The 16,837-nt window shown below is 48.2% G+C and overlaps 1 protein-coding gene across 1 annotated transcript in view; it reads right to left on the bottom strand.

The window, feature by feature from the left end:
- Nucleotides 1–16,120, bottom strand: part of LOC120998883 (thrombomodulin-like) — a 68,885-nt gene extending 52,765 nt beyond the window's left edge. Inside the window, exon 1 of the mRNA XM_040429759.1 lies at nucleotides 14,376–16,120. Within this exon, the coding sequence (XP_040285693.1) occupies nucleotides 14,402–16,051 (1,650 nt within the window). The 5' untranslated portion in view covers nucleotides 16,052–16,120 and the 3' untranslated portion in view covers nucleotides 14,376–14,401. The remainder of the gene's footprint in view (nucleotides 1–14,375) is intronic.
- Between the last annotated feature and the right edge of the window lie 717 nt (nucleotides 16,121–16,837).

Genomic DNA, 16,837 nt, shown 5'->3' with positions numbered 1-16,837 from the left:
TCATGTGCATAGACCCATTGAATTTAGCTGGTCAATGTTCAGTCCGATTACTGTCCGTTCTACACCTGGACGGCAGCTGGACAGAAATATGGCTTGCCTTAGGGGCGTAATTGCCCTTTAAATATGAAAAAGGAACAGGAAACATTTCTGGTGAGGAGGAATGCTAAAATCCAGGCTGTGCGGCTGAGGAGTGGTGTACACACAGGAGCAATAAAGAATTTCACTGTCAGCAGAACAGCATGGAGACATATGGTCAACTCAATCATGCAGTTACATATGTGGTTATATTACAGATACTTCAGAAGAGATGACAGGAGAGAGAGAAAATACTGCAAGAATGTGAAATAAAGTGCAATGCAGAGAAAATGGGGGACTGTTGCCAGTAGCAACCAATCACATTACAGATGTCATTTCACTACTGCAGTTTACAAAATGAAAGCAGAAATCTGATTGGACAGCGAGTCCTCCAGAGGCTTATTGTCCTGCAGTTGTACAGCATGTCTATGTCTCTTGTGTACAGTAATAGCCTTCTCAATAAACAGCCTATACGAGGGGGGAGGGTATATGAGGGGCACTGGGCATCTATAATCTGTGCTACGGATCCCAGGCTGCATTCCCAAACCATGACAGAGGTAAGGGAAAGTACTATTCCCTGGACTGCAGTAAGGTTGAGGGTGGGACCCCCTTTTGATTATCTGTAGTCACTGTGTGGCCCATAGATCGATTTTTGCATTTCAATTCAACAGCGGTGTATACAGAAATAACAGGCCCCTATCGGGGCGTACAGAGATCTTAAGGGGCCCCATAGCAAAACTAAGTATGGCCACACCCTTGCGCCACCAATATTCCAGTATGTGTACATCAATCACTCTTAGGCTCCATTCACATGTCCGTGGTGTGTTGCGGACCCGCAAATTGCGGATCCGCAACACACCCGCCCGGCACCCCTATAGAAATGCCTATTCTTGTCCGCAAGCTGAAGATCGGGGCCACGCTCCGCAAATGCGGATGCTGACAGCACACTGTGTGCTGTCCGCATCCATTCCATCCCCATAGAAAATGAATGGGTCCGCACCCGTTCCGCAAAATTGCGGAACGGATGCGGACCCATTTGCGGACGTGTGAATGGAGCCTTAGGCAATGGGGAATGCAAAGCACAGTTCCCCAGATTTCTGACAAATTTACGATTCTTTTTGTTAGGCCACAGAAATTTAAATTAAAAAAAGTTGCTTTCAGCCTCCCCTATTTTATTAGACTTTTGCGTCTGAAAAGTGGAAAAGAGGCATAAAAAATATGACGGAAATTTTGAACAGCAAATTTCTGAATATACTTCACACCACATGAATTCTCTAGCTTCACTTCATGTATTACAAAGTTGCCTGCCTGCAGCTACCACTAGGGGGCGCTCAGTGCATAGGAGTTTATACAGTGCAATGGAAGCTGTAAAAATGTCTTTGCACTGAGCTCCCCCTAGTGGCAGGTCCCCTCTCCCTGGGCCCTGTAGCAGTTGTGTGGTCTGCCTTTATTAAAGATAGCCACTGGCCACTAAACTCAGAAAGGGCCCCATACCCCTCAGAACTCTTCCAAATATCTTACACCTGTCCTCAAGATGTTGTCCAGCTGGGAATGCTTTAAAAAAACAAAAAAAAAAAACATAAAAGACAAATATCCTTTGTGCTGCAATCTGTGATTTTTTTACCCGCTCACGCCAGGTCTAAAAAAGTGGGCGTGGCATGGGTGGGGAAGAGTTGGCATAGGCAAAGGTCTAAATGTGAGGACTCTTTTTTTTGCGTTCCGTATACGGACCATATACGGAACCATTGATTTTAATGGATCTGCAAAAAAATGGAAGGCACTCCGTATGCCTTCCGTTTCTGTATTTCAGTTTTTCCGTTCCGTTCAAAGATAGAACATGTCCTATTATTGTCTGCATAACGGACAAGGATAGTACTGTTCTATAAGGGGGCAGCTGTTCCGTTCCGCAAAAAACGGAATGCACACGGACATCATCCATATTTTTTGCGGATCCGTTTTTTGCGGACCGCAAAATACTGAAAAAAAACATACGGTCGTGTGCTAGAGGCCTAAGACAGCAGTGGTGGATCCGCGGAAGTTATGTAGAGGCCGACACCTCTACATAACTGCGCAGGATCCACCGCCGGTGCATGGCTTTATTAAGACTGGCGACTAAAATGTCTTAATAACTGTGCCCCAAAATACTCACCTCTTCCCTCCCCCCTGCTCCTTTTCTGATGCTGCCCGGGTCCCCTACCAGTCTCTACTTCAGGCATCCTCAAACTGTGGCCCTCCAGCTGTTGCAAAACGACAACTCCCAGCATGCCCGAACAGCCTACAGGTATCAGCCTACAGCAGGGCATTGTGGGAGTTGTCGTTTTACAACAGCTGGAGGGCCGCAGTTTGAGGGTGCCTGCTCTACTTTCTGTTTTCCCTTTGATGCTCATATTTCGTATTGCTAAAGATTGGCTGCAGTGGTCATATATATACGTGGTGAGGGGGGAGCAGAAAGTCAAGACCAGTCGGGATCCTTTTTTTAAAGAATTCTCAGCTTTGTATTAAAAAAGTCCTTTTAATGTCCAGGATTCTATTTTACAGTTTACCATTCTGTTCTTATGGATATTAATAGTTTTATATATATTTTATATCTATATTTGTTTTTCTGAGTTTTTTTTAGATAGTTCTCTTTCTTGGGAGATACATTTTTCCATATTTATTTCCCATGGAGCATTGCCAATAAGTCTGGAGAGCACCCGACAGGGTAAGGAGGGTGATGAGGGATTGTTGGTCCCCCTTCCCCCTCCCCTTATGTTTCCCCTTCCCCCTCCCCTTATGTTTCCCTGGGTAGGGGTTAAAGAATAGGCCCCGTGTTAGTGGTAGGAGAGAGGATAGTAAGGGGTTAAAAGAAGTGGTAGGTGGAGTATGGAAGGAGGGGAGAGACGGTGGGAGGAGGAGTAGGGGTAGGCATATATAGGGGAGGTCAGTGTGAAGCACTTCCTCTTGACAGGGTAAGCCGAGTTGGTAAGTACTTACCGCTGGCTTGGCTCTTCCAGGATGTCCGCAGGTGACGATGCGCTGCACGCTTCTCTCCTGGCGCGTTTTCATGCGGAGGGGGAAGGATGGCTGCGATCTTTCTTGCGCAGCTTTGATCCTTCCTCTGTCTCCGCTCCTCCTGCATCTGCCCCATTAGTGCTGCCGGAGACGCCGCTTGGTGAGTGCCCCACAGTGGTGGATCAGGGTCTGCGGTGCTCAGCGCGTAGTCGCCGCCCCCCTGCTAGGTTGCGGCATGTGTCCCCCTTCCCTGCCGGGGCGGCCGCTGCCCGGGGATGCTATGTTCCGGTGCGGGGATTGGAGCCGGAAGTAGGCCGCATCCTGGCTCCTCCCCTTCCACCTTCTTCCTCGCTGGCCATAGGTGTCTCGGCGTGGCAGGCGAGTGAATCGGCCATTATGGGGTCTAATCAATCCAGCGAGGTTGCGGCTGATGACCGCCCCATCACTCCACCGCCATCGCAAGTTGCCCCTCCCCCCCTCCCCCCTTATCTACAGCAATGCTTTCCCTAGCTCCCTCTATGATTGGTGGTGCAGCAGGGAGTTTGTCTCCTCCTACCGGGGGATCTTCTGTGGCGGTTGGTGCTGCAGTTTTGAGCCCTGGAATAGCCCCCCTTTTACAAACTCCTGCCACTCCTTTTGCAGCGGCTTCTCCGGTTGGACTAGGCAGACGCAGGGAGAGATCTTTGTCCCCCACTTCCTCCAGAGAGGACAGGAGAGGGCGAGGCGCAGCCGCAGGAGGCGGCGTTCCAGTCGGTGTTCCAGGTCCTCCCAATACAGCAGGCGGTCCAGATCTTCCAGGTGGCGTTCCCCGTCATCTTCAGAGGGATCCTCGGGAGTCTCGGAAGAGTCTGCTCGTACACCGCAATCCGGGCATGGACGACTGGCGGTTGGTGAGAATTCCAGGGCCCCTAGCCTGGCTTCGGTGGCAGTACACAGGGATGCTGTGCCTGTACCTGCAGTAGCTCCGCCGGCGATACCGGCTTCTGGTGAGTGACAATATGTGGGGGCGTGGGGAGCGGGAGGTGTTAATGCGAGTTTAGAGTCTTTATTAAAATCACTGCTAGATAGATTGCCCGTGGTTTCCCCTGACCCCCCTGCGGTTCCGGTGGTTGGAGTGGCGGAGGCGTCAGTGGTGGCTCCTTCACAGGTGACAAAGTCCTCAGTGGTATTGGCAGGGATCCATAAGGATTCATGTTTTTGTGGTGTCAGTCCTTTGGGGGCCCATTTAGAGGAGTCGGTTAGGGAGAAGATCTGGTCCCACCAATATGTGGACATATGGTCCTTGGGGTCAGTGTATCAGCATGGGGTGGATAAAGAGAAGCGTTTTGTGGATAAGCCCTTTGATAAACGGTTTAAGGTAGCCAGAACTATGAATAATTGGTTGCAGGCCTTTGCGGTTTTGGGATGTGTGATGGGTCAGAGGCATCCGGAGCGGTGCGCTGAGTTGTTTATTTACATGGACACAATTTATAGTGCGTATAAGGCGCATGGGGGTAGTGCTTGGTGGAAATATGATGAGGAATTTCGGAGTCGTCTTGCACTACAGCCTGAGATGGGATAGGGTGTGAAGGCCACGGATGTCTGGCTCCGCTTGATGACGGCGCCTCGGCCTCCTTCCTTTCCAGGGACGGCCACTGGCGTTGGGGCCTCGGCTGCCCAAGGTCCAGTGGCCGTTAGACGCCCGGGGGCATGTTGGTTGTACAACGAAGGGCACTGTAAGTACGCTGGCTTGTGTAGGTACAAGCACGAATGTTCGGCATGCGGGGGCCCCCAACCCGCGGGTAGGTGCTTTAGATTTCAAGGAAGAGGTGTCAAACCCCCTACCTCCATTGAACAAAAGGACTACAGTCAACGTGGCAAGGATGGCTCCCTGGTTAGACCGGTACCCCAATAAAGGGGCGGCTGACATTTTGCGGAAGGGTTTTTCGGAAGGTTTTTTCATACCGTTTATCCTCAATAGATACCCGTTTTTTTCGGATAATCTTAAATCAGCTAGGGAATATCCGGAGGCTCTCAGGGAGAAGCTGTAGAAGGAAGTGGCAGCGGGCAGGATTATGGGTCCCTTTGTTCAACCCCCCTTTTCCAATTTGAGGGTTTCGCCGTGGGGTGTCGTACCGAAGAAGGAACCAGGCAAATTTCGCCTGATACATCAACTGTCTCATCCGAAGGGCGCATCAGTGAACGATGCGATACTTCAGGAGGAGTCATCAGTGTCGTATGTATCGTTTGAACGGGCGGTGACGCTAGTGAGAGAAGCAGGGAAGGGAGCTCTGTTGGCAAAATCGGATGTGGAGTCAGCGTTTAGGCTCTTGCCTATTCATCCGGATTGTTTCAATTTGTTGGGGGTTGTTTTGAGGGTTTCTTCTATTACGATACCTGTTTGCCCATGGGTTGCTCCATTTCGTGCCACTATTTCGAGCTGTTTAGTTCGTTTTTGGAGTGGCTGGTGAGTTTTGAGTCTGGTTGTTCGTCGGTGATTCACTATCTCGATGACTTCTTGTTTGTAGCGCCCGGGGGTGAGGGAGTCTGTCAGGCTCTTTTGTCTTCCTTTTTGTCCCTGATGGAGCGTTTTGGGGTTCCCATATCGGCTGAGAAGACGGAAGGTCCGGTGACGCGGTTGTCTTTTTTGGGTATCGAAATAGATTCAGTGGCTATGGTCTTTCGTTTGCCACAGGACAAGTTAGTTGGGCTAAAGGCTTTGATTGAAGGGTTTCTGGTGGTACGGAAGGAGACTCTTAGGCAGCTGCACTCGCTCCTGGGTTTGTTGTGTTTTGCTTGCCGGGTTATGCCTATGGGGCATGTTTGTTCGCGGTGGTTATCTTTGGCGTCGCGGGGGGTGGTTTCCCCTCGTCATCGCATTCGGTTGACCAAGTCGCTCAAGGCTGATTTGAGGGTGTGGCGTGAATTTTTATGTTATTACAATGGCCATACGTGTTATATTTCGCAGGAAATATCTAGTTGTGAGTTGGACCTGTGGTCAGATGCGGCTGGCTCCTGTGGCTTTGGTACGGTGTTGGGTAAGGAATGGTGCGCTTCTCCTTGGCCTGATGAGTGGAGAGCTCTGGGGTTGGTGAGTAACCTAACGTTGGAATTGTTCCCTATTGTAGTGGCAGTGGAGATTTGGGGTGATAGGTTAGAAAATCGTCATGTGTGTTTTTGGTCGGATAACCTGGGTACGGTTCAGTGTATTAATAGGTTGTCCTCTTCATCATTGCCGGTCCTAGCATTGCTTCGGCATTTGGAGCTAAGGTGCTTGGAGCGCAATATTTACTTTAGGGCCCGCCATGTTCCGGGGGTGGATAACAGGATTGCTGATGCCCTCTCTCGATTCCGTTGGCAGGTTTTTCGGGACCTTCTTCCGGAGGCGGAAATGGATGGACTGGCGTGCCCGGATTTCCTGTGGCGTCTAGTGCTCAACAATTAATGACGTTGGTCAGCTCTTCGGTGACTCCGGCCTCGTGGCAGGCGCATGGTAAGGCCTGGACTGAGTGGTTGGCGGTAAAAGGTAATAGGGAAGTGTCGGCAGGGGATGATGTGTGTTTGGAGGTCACGGTGGAGTGGATGTTAAGGCTGCGTGGTCAAGGGGTTTCTGCTCCGGTTGCGCGGCGTAAATTGGCAGGGGTGGGCTTTTATTTTAAATTGCGCGGATGGCTAGATGTAACAAAAAATTTCTTGATCAGGCAGGCTATGAAGGGGTGGCAGAAGGAATATGTAGTGCGTGAGAGTAGGCGGCCGGTTTCATTTAGCTTGCTGGGAAGATTGGTGGATGTGTGTCAAGTTGTGTGTTCATCAGGGTTCGAGAGGGCTTTAGTGGCGGCGTGTTTTAGCGTTGCCTTTTTTGCGGCTTTACGGGTGGGGGAACTGGTGGCGCCTTCGAGCTCGCGACAGGGTGGTTTGTTGATGTCGGATGTGATTCTCAATAATAATGCGCTGCGAGTTCGGGTTTGTTGTTCAAAAACCGATCAGTTCGGTAAAGGGGTATGGTTACCTATCCATCCGGTTGCGAGTGGGGCTTGCCCCATAAGATTGGTCTCAGAGTACCGGGCGGTACGGTTTAGTGGGAGGAATTTTTTCGTTCATGCCGACGGGTCTCCCTTGACAAAATTTCAGTTCTCATCTGTGTTGCGTAAATGTTTGGCGCAGTTGGGGTTAGATCCGGGGGAATTCGGTACCCACTCCTTTAGAATAGGTGCCGCGACGGAAGCGGCTAGGGCAGGATTGCCGGAATCGGAAGTCATGCGGATTGGTCGTTGGAGGTCGGCCTGCTTTGCGCGGTACATAAGGCCAGATTTATTGGTGAGTTAGGTATATAAAAAAAAACAAAAAAAAAACAAGAGGAGATTGTTGGAGATAGTTATATGCGTGTCAGACATGTTGGTGTTTTTACTAATTCTTTTTTCTTTGCAGAAGTTGGTCACCCGGTGATTTGGTTGGTTGGGCACTCTTACATCAGCGCAGAGGGCGGAATGCAGGCCTGGAGGTTGCAGCCTGGGATTCAGGGAAGTAGAGCTGCAATGGAGAGGGCTTCGGGGGCTGAGATGGGCACAAGTGTTACCGGAGGTGGTGGAGATTGGACGTAGATCGGTGGGGCCAGTAATACTGGTCTTACATGCGGGTGGGAATGACCTGTGTTCTCAGAGGATGTTGGAACTAATGGCGTTGATGAGGTCTGATTTGGAGCGCTTCCCTGCGTTCTTCCCGGAGCTAGTTATAGTGTGGTCAGAAGTAGTGCCAAGAGTAGTTTGGCATGGCGCCAAGGACGGGGAGGCTATGGAGAAATGCAGGAGGACATTGAATGCCCGAATGTCCCGCTTTGTGCGTTCGAAGGGAGGGGTGGTTGTCCGGCATTGGCAGTTAGAGGGCGATAATAGATCTTTGATGAGGCCAGACGGGGTGCACCTCACAGAGATCGGTCTGGATATTTTTTTGTCCGGTTTGCAGGATGGCATCGAACAGGCTTTTAGTTTGCTGGGTGGTGGTCGGAGCCCCGTTTGAGATACGGTCCTCCTCCATGGCAGCATTTGAAAATGAAAGTTCGTGGTAAAGAGTTATTGGCGTACGTACGCCCTGGGGACCCAGGGCGGTATACCGCATCGGAGGAATGGTTCGTGGAGGAGGTGGGGTTTTGATACCGTTTTGTTAAAAGGAAACAATTTGCTGTGGCCGATCATCACCCAGTAAAGGATTGGTTCATAAAACTAAGTTGTCTGAGTTTTATTTGGTTGAAGTTAAGGGGGCCGGTGGGGTACCCCCCCCCCCCCCCTTTTCCCTCTCCTTGCCCCATCCCCATTTTAGTACCAGCAGTCTGGAGAGCACCCGACAGGGTAAGGAGGGTGATGAGGGACTGTTGGTCCCCCTTCCCCCTCCCCTGGGTAGGGGTTAAAGAATAGGCCCCGGGTTAGTGGTAGGAGAGAGGATAGTAAGGTGTTAAAAGAAGTGGTAGGTGGAGTATGGAAGGAGGGGAGAGACGGTGGGAGGAGGAGTAGGGGTAGGCACTTCCTCTTGACAGGGTAAGCCGAGTTGCCCTCCCTCCCGCCCGTAAAGAGTTATTGGTGTACGTACGCCCTGGGGACCCAGGGTGGTATACCGCATCGGAGGAATGGTTCGTGGAAGAGGTGGGGTTTTGATACTGTTTTGTTAAAAGGAAACAATTTGCTGTGGCTGATCATCACCCAGTAAAGGATTTGTTCATAAAACTAAGTTGTCTGAGTTTTATTTGGTTGAAGTTAAGGGGGCCGGTGGGGTCCCCCCCCCCTTTTTCCCTCTCCTTGCCCCATGCCCATTTTAGTACCAGCAGTCTCCATACCATAGAGTACTTCCAGTGAGTCTCCATACAGGACTGGTCTCTTTAAGAAGATTCAGCTGCATTCAAGGCATGGCATCCAGCCAGCCAGAGTCCTTCACTGTACTAATGAGGAGCAAAAACCCTAATATAGCTGTTAAGCAGATGGATATCTGACTTGGTTATATGCCCTTGTCAAATCCCAGGGCTTGTTGGAAAGTTGGATTTTGATTCATAGGGAGCCACTTCCAAGAGGTGGTGCTAGTGAGATGGTTCTTTCCCTTGGGAGATATCTCTGCATATTTTATTCTCGTAGAGCATAGCTAATAAGTCTCCATACAGGACTGGTCTTTAAGTAGAATCAACACCCTGCCTAAGCTACAGCAAGTAGTAGACATGAATGGGAGCTATATAGAACTATATACAGTGAGCTCCACCTAGTGGAAAAGCAGCTTGTCACTATGGCTTGAATAGGTATAAGAAAGGCTCCCTCCCATCACGGCCTCTTCTCTGTAATATAACATGTGTTGGTGCATGCCATGGTAGATGAGAAAAAAAATCTCCTTGTTTCAGTACAAAACTGGTGAAAAAAAAGACAGTATTGGCCCATAGCATAAAAAGGCCATGTGCATGGATGCTTTAAACAAAAAACAAAATCTATTCTTGCATAATATTTCTTAAAGGGGTTATCCGACACTAACAAATACCCCCCATATGCTCGGTCTCCTCACACTGATTCTACTTACCTGGCTCCTCGCTCCCTGTGCCGCACATGGTCCCCGCACTGCCGCAGCTGCTTTTCCCCGTGCGCGGATGAAAACATCCGGTGTTGGGGGGGGAGCAGCCAATGGCCAACAGTGATGGGAACGAGCCTCCCTAGTGTCAACCACGATGCTAGGGATGCTCGTCCCCGTCACCGCCTGCCATTGGCCTGCTGCCCCTGACACCAGGAGCGGGGTAAATAGAATCAGTGTGAAGAGCCGGGCATATGGGAGGGCCATTTGTTAGCGTTGGATAACCCCTTTAACTATTTGTCTCTTTAACATATGTCACTATTCCCCAAAGATTTCAAACAACAAAGGTAAGATTATTCTTTTTTTAATTGAACACTTTTATTACAAAAAAATGAACTGCATTGTTTTTGCGGCTGCTCACATAATATGCCCAGCTGTACAAACAATTAGAAATAAATAATTATCCACACAAAGACAGTAAAATGGATTCCAATATGTGATAGAAACAATCAAACAAATCAAAATACATGTAATAAAAAAATCACATGAATATACAGAAGCAAATATTACCAGGCTGGGGTTTCACAAACGGCTGCAGAACCGTGGTTACTTGAAAACACAGGTGAAGCAAATACAAACTGTGAGCTTTAGGCCTCATAGACACGACCGCATGTATTTTGCTGATCCACAAAATCCGCATACCGGTCGTGTGCATACTGCATTTTCCTAATAGTTCTATCATTTTCGGAATGGTCACAGGGATGCGGACAGCACACGGAAAAAAATCTGTGTGCAGTCTGCATTTATTACATTCTGCCTATAGAAAAGAGTGCGATTGGGAGTGATCCACACAAAGACGCGGATTAGACGAGGACCCAAAAATGGTCGCGTGCATGAGGCCTTAGGCTACTTTCACACTAGCGTTTTTTGCGGATCAGTCAGGGATCTGCAAAAACGCTTCCGTTACCATAATACGACCGCATGCCTCCGTCATGAACGGATCCGGTTGTATTGTGTCTTCTACAGCCATGACGGATCAGTCATAAACACCACTGAAAGTCAATGCGGATCTGTTTTCTATTGTGTCAGAGAAAACGGTTCCGTCTCCATTGACTTACATTGTGTGCCAGGGCGGATCCGTCTTGCTCTGCACCACATCGCGGACAGAAAAACGCTGCAGGCAGTGTTTTGCTGTCCGCCCCCAGAGCAGAATGGTGACTGAACGGAGGCAAACTGATGCATTCTGAGCGGATCCTTTTCCATTCAGAATGCATTAGGGCAAAACTGATCCGTTTTGGAGCGCTTGTGAGAGCCCTGAACGGATCTCAGAAACAGAAAGCCAAAACGCCAGTGTGAAAGTAGCCTAACCTGTACTTGATAAGAAACTGTGGTAATTCATGGTAAACCACTGTGGTTTTGCCATACGGCAAGGCACACTATTGTCCCACAGTTGCTATGTGAGAATCCAGCTTTAAGAGGGTTTCTGATTTAACGAGTCTTCAAATTCAATGTCTACAATGCACCAGCAGCAGAAATCTGTCTTGTCCTGACAGTTTGCTACAGTGTATCAGTGGAGGTAAACTATCATCCTGGGGTCCCCTAAACTGGATACAACTATAGCAAACTCCCAGCCGTAGGAAAAGTCACATTGGTATAAGGTCCCCTGCACATGAACGTGTGCTTCCAGGTGCCGTATTGCGGACCCGCAATACACGGGTGCCTTTCCGTGGGCATTCCGCATCACGGATGCGGACCCATTCACTTGAATGGGTCCGCAAATCCGGAGATGCGGAATGGCGCGGAACGGAACCCTACGGAAGCACTACATAGTGCTTCCATGGGGTTTCGTCCCGTACTTCCGTTCCACAAAAAGATAGAACATGTTCTATCTTTTTGCGGAACAGCCGAATTGCGGACCCATTAAAGTGAATGGGTCCATTCTGTAAAATGGAGTACTCCTATTCATGATCTGCAGGCTCCCCGTCCATCTGCCACTGTGGGGTAGGGATACTTTCACAACTGCGGTTTGGCTGGATCCAGCAGGAATCAACAAAAATGCTTCCATTATTTTAATATAACCGGTTGCATCCGTCATGAACTAATCCGGTTGTATTATCTCTAAAATGACCAAAGCTGATCCGGCACTAAAACCATTGTAAGTCAACGGGCGCCGGATCCGTTTTCTTTCCTGTCTGAAAAAAAACCCGGATTCAGCACCATTGACTTACATTGTCTTTATCAGTATCCCATGACACACACAAAAACGCTGCTTGCGGCAGTTTTGTGTCCGGCATGGGAACGCAACGGAATGCATTCTGGTGCACTCCGTTCCGTTCTGTCCCCATAGACAATGAATGGAGACAGAACTGAAGCGTTTTCCTCCGTTACTGAGATCCTATGTTGAATCTCAGTACCATAAGGAAAACGCAGATGTGAAAGTGGCCTAACATAGCACAGTATGGGGGAAAAAGCGGCCAAGCAGCAGTGGGAGTGCAGGGGGAACCTCAGCTTATAAATGTATGTGAGAAAGCAAGAATCCAGAGTACGTGAAGTCCTATCTGTCCTGCATCAGGGTACAGCCACACGTGTGGGGGTTTCTTATGCCATTTGTGAAGCCAAATTAGGATGAGAGAAAATATTACTTCAACTCTTCTATTGGATCCACTCCTGGTTTTGTATCCCAAAACTGCATCAAAACACCTGAACGTGTGGCCATAAGTATTACACAGAGCATGGCGTCTGTCACTGCTCCATTCTGCCCTCAGACTGAGCAGCATAAACTCAGTAACAGATTCCCTTCAATCCCTTTTGCCGTCTCATTTCAGCAAATGGCATTTTTTATGTAGAGAAAGTTAATACAAGGCACTCACTAATGTATTGTGATTGTCCATATTGCCTCCTTTGCTGGCTTGATACACTGCTCTTATCCAGGGGTTACGACCACCCTGCAATCCAGCAGCGGTGGTCGTGCCTGCACATTGTAGTAAAAAGTGCCGGCCTCTCTGGTGGTCGGGACTGTGAGACGCATGCGCAGCAGCTCCTATCCTGGCCACCTCGTATCTGCATTGTACCGGTGGCCGTAACCCCTGGAAACGAGCAGTGTATAATGTGATGGAAAAATGAATAAAGCCAACATAGGAGGCAATATGGATAATCACTATACATTAGTAAGTGCCTTGTATTAACCCTGTCTTCATGATAAATGTCATTTGCTGAAGTGAGACAACCCCTTTAAGTGAAGTGTCTTATGACTAGTGTAATTGGAGCCACAGATCAAATTTCTCTTCGCCCCTACCCCTTAGCACCCAGTACCCCTAGAGGCACCCTTGATGGTGGTTGGTTAAGAGCAGATGGAGAGACACAGGTCACTTTCAGCAGGCTCTGGTGTGAAACCAATGTTATATTTAGTACATTTCGAGCAAAACTGTAAAATGTCCATGATTAGTAAATCAGACGTTAGAAAGAAATCGTCTTCTAGAGATGTTTTTTATAGGGTCATTAAATAAGAATCAACCAGACCCCCCTCCATCATACTGGTTGACCGGACCACCTCAATCAGCAGCTGCCATTTTATTATTAATAGTACTTGCTGAGAAGGTAATAGCTCGTCATCAGTTACTAAGAAAATATAGCAAATTATGGCCGTACATCTAGCTGTCACTTAACAATGGCTGCCGTCAAGTGGTACAATAACGCACTTTGGGTACAAATCCTTTATCCCCGCCAGACAAGCACCTCCTCACCTGCTCTGTCAGTGATTCTGAAAAACAGCACTGCTAAGATCAAGGAAACTGCTGTTCCATGGTACGTTGGTATAGGTGGACTTAAAATGACACTCTGGTTCAAGAAAATAAAAATCACATTAACTGGGGAACGAACCAAACACTTACCGAGTGTCCTGCTTTTCATCGTTTCAGCTGCAGATCTGCCAATTTTCCATCCAAGATGGCGGCACCGCTTCTCAGACTACCTGATGCATACTGTGCATTCGGTAATCCAAGACACTTCCTGCTGCCCTTAGATTGGTCACCACTGCTTACGGAAGCAATGCTGACCAATACAAGAGTAGATTATCGATGCCCAGTGTGATTGAGGTAGCCTAAGTAGTGGCACAGCCATCTTGGATGACAGAAGAGGATCCTGGAAATTTTTCAGGTGGACACCATAAGTGTTCTATTTTCCAGTTAATATGATTTCTTTCCTGGAACCGTATGGTCGCTTCAAAGGGGTTGTCTCACTTCAGCAAATGGCATTTATCATGTAGATAAAGTTAATACAAGGCACTTACTAATGTACTCTGATTGTCCATATTGTCTCCTTTGCTGGCTGGATTCATTTTTCCATCACATTATACACCGCTCGTATCCAGGGGTTACAGCGGTGGCCGTGAAAGTGCACATAGGCCGGAGCGTTTTCCTATAGTGAGCAATCACGGCCACCGCTGTTTGATTGCAGGGTGGTCATAACCCCTGATAGAGCAGTGTACAATGTGGTGGGAATATGAATCAAGCCAGCAAAGGAGACAATATGGACAATCTCGATACATTAGTAAGTGCCTTGTATTTACTGTCTCTACATGATAAATGCCACTTGCAGAACTGAGACAACCTCTTTAAGGTAAATCTTAACTGTAATAGAACTTTTGTGATAGAACATCTACTACCACAATTACATTCCCCCCACCTCCCAGTTAAAGATGGCCACTGTATACATGTGTCTCCAGTGTGAAGTCATAGTCACATACTGTATGCAGTCTTAGTACTCTGTGTTGCGTAGTTTAGTCCTGGACATACCTTGGATATATGTTGGATTTTTACCACTAAAGCCGCCATTGGGGTTCCATCATTATTTTCTTGAGTACTACATTCTTGTCATTGTTTTTATAGTTATAATCCAGATCATGCTGGTATATGTAGTGTCTTCTCCTCCTGTGACACAACATTACCAGCAAGACAATTAACATAGATAATATTCCAGAGCAGATACCCCACATTATAGTGGGCTGAAGACTGTAGACATCTTCTGGTCTGCTGGTAGGTGGTGATATGTCTGAAGGTGCTTCTGTCGGGCGAATACATACACCATTGTATATAGCATGTCCCTGGGGGCAGGTACATTTGAATGAACCAAATGTATTGATACATAATAAACTATCACAAGGAGATGTATCACACTCGTCCACATCAGTACATACATCTGCACCATCTTCGGTTTCTAGTATGTAGCCTTCAGGACACCTGCATGATCTGCTCGTACAGTCAGCCAGGCACTTTGATGTGTTGCAGAATGGTTTGCATTTGTTCCTATTATTTTCATCAATGACAAATCCTTTACGACAAACACATCTGTATCCCCCTGGAAAATTCTCACAGTTATGTTCACACATACTAGTGTCGCACTCATCAACGTCCTGACAATCTGTCGCACAGCCATCCTGAGCATCACATACTTGTTTCTTAAAACCAGGTTTGCAGCCGCAGTCAAAGCCTCCAATTGTATTAGTGCAGTGGTGCTCACAGATATTGGGGTTGGCAGCACAGTCATCAATATCTTCACAGGTTCTTCCATCACCCCTTAGCGTAAAGCCTTCAGAACACATACAGAGAACCCCTGGTGGGTCAGAAACCAGGACACATTGTTGGCTGCAGGGACTGGGGTCACAAGGATTGGTGCAGCTCCTGTGGTCAGCTTTTAGCTCTGATCCTGAAGGACACTTGCACTGTGCAGTGTCAGATTCTTCTACACACTCATGTTCACAGCCCCCATTCAATATCAGACAGCTCCAGGCACCTGGGCTATCACTGCTCCAAGCCATGGTCCCATCAGCTTTCTCTTCACAAAATAGTTGGATATTGTCTGGGGATGTGTAGATATTTGCTTTGGTACCAGGTGGGAACACAGTACCCCCAGTGGAGGCAAATCCAAGGTCAAGATGGTAATAAGTGGCACTGTAGGAGAACGGTAACTGAAGAGAAGGACAGGGTGAAGAATAACTTATCTCACACAAGTAGCCATCAGCCTTGGAGTTGCAAGGAATCTCTTCCCAGGTGCCATCTTTGCGCACAGTGACGCAGTGGGCACCACACTTCTGCTCCTCCTTCTGCCAGTTGGTGTAATCTGTGTGGCTGTCACCTGTCACCCAGGTATAGCCCCTCAGGGGCAGCTGCAGGTCAGTGCACCCATCTTTTAGCTCCAGCCCTATCCACACCCTGGTGTCATTCTTCTGCCCCTGGGCCATAAGCTCATGGATGGCCTCAGCCTGCCAGGAGCTCTGCACGGTCATCAGGTCCCCGTGCCCCTTCTTCTCAGTGCAGGCTCCTCTTGACTTAGCAAAGCGCTTCTTGTCCCAGAGAACAGAATAGCACTTGTTGTCTGAGCAGAGGAACTCCGGGACAAGTTCTTCTTGGAGCGCCACCTGCGCCACCTGCGCCAGTAGGAGCGCCCTCCAGGTAAAGTGGTACAGCTGCATGGCACAGGTCGCGGGGAGCAGGCTGGCAGAGGGGGCAGCAGCCTGTGAGATCCGAGTGGTACACACACGTCTGTAGCGAGCTTTATAGGCTAGAGCGGTGAATAAGGAAGGAAGTGCCTGGAAGGAAGGGCTGGAGCCACTTGGGACATGTTTGTGCTGTTAATGATTGCAGTGCATGAAAACGTCGGGGACATCGTTTATGCATCACTGATTCCACCCAGTAACCACCAGCTCCCTGTGCCACAGCCTCTTCTCATTTCTTAGGAACCTGCAGAAACCTGGTGCCAAGAACCTGGCAGGGTGAATGAAGACAGCAGCAGGCATCAGGGTAGGAAGGATCAGAAGATGACCTATATCTGATGCCCTGCTACTTATACAATTCTTCTGGACCAGCACCAATGCTGTCCTCCATAGCTCCAGCCCTACTCTTTTTAACCCTTTCAGCGCCGGGCAAATATCAGTTTTTGCAATTTTGCATTTGCATTTTATCATTCCCTGCCGTAACTTTTTTTTTTTGTTTTGCGAGCCAAGTTGCATTGTCTTTTGGCATCATTTAATAGTGCATATGATGTAGTGGGAAGCTGGAAAAAATTCCAAATGATGAGGAATTGGAAAAAAAAAACTAGCAGGAAAAAATGTCCTGTTACCTTCATTCTGTGGGTCATTAGGATCATGGCAATATCACTTTGTATAGTCCTATGTATAAATGCAAAAAAAAAAAAAAAAGAACATTGGAAAAAATGCATCATCATATTCTGACCCCCATAGCTTTTGAATGGTTACGTT

Source organism: Bufo bufo, chromosome 4 (assembly GCF_905171765.1).
Source record: "Bufo bufo chromosome 4, aBufBuf1.1, whole genome shotgun sequence".
Classification (NCBI taxonomy): Eukaryota; Metazoa; Chordata; class Amphibia; order Anura; family Bufonidae; genus Bufo; species Bufo bufo.
Note: the sequence above shows the minus strand (reverse complement) of the source record. Positions and strands in the feature narration are given on the sequence as shown.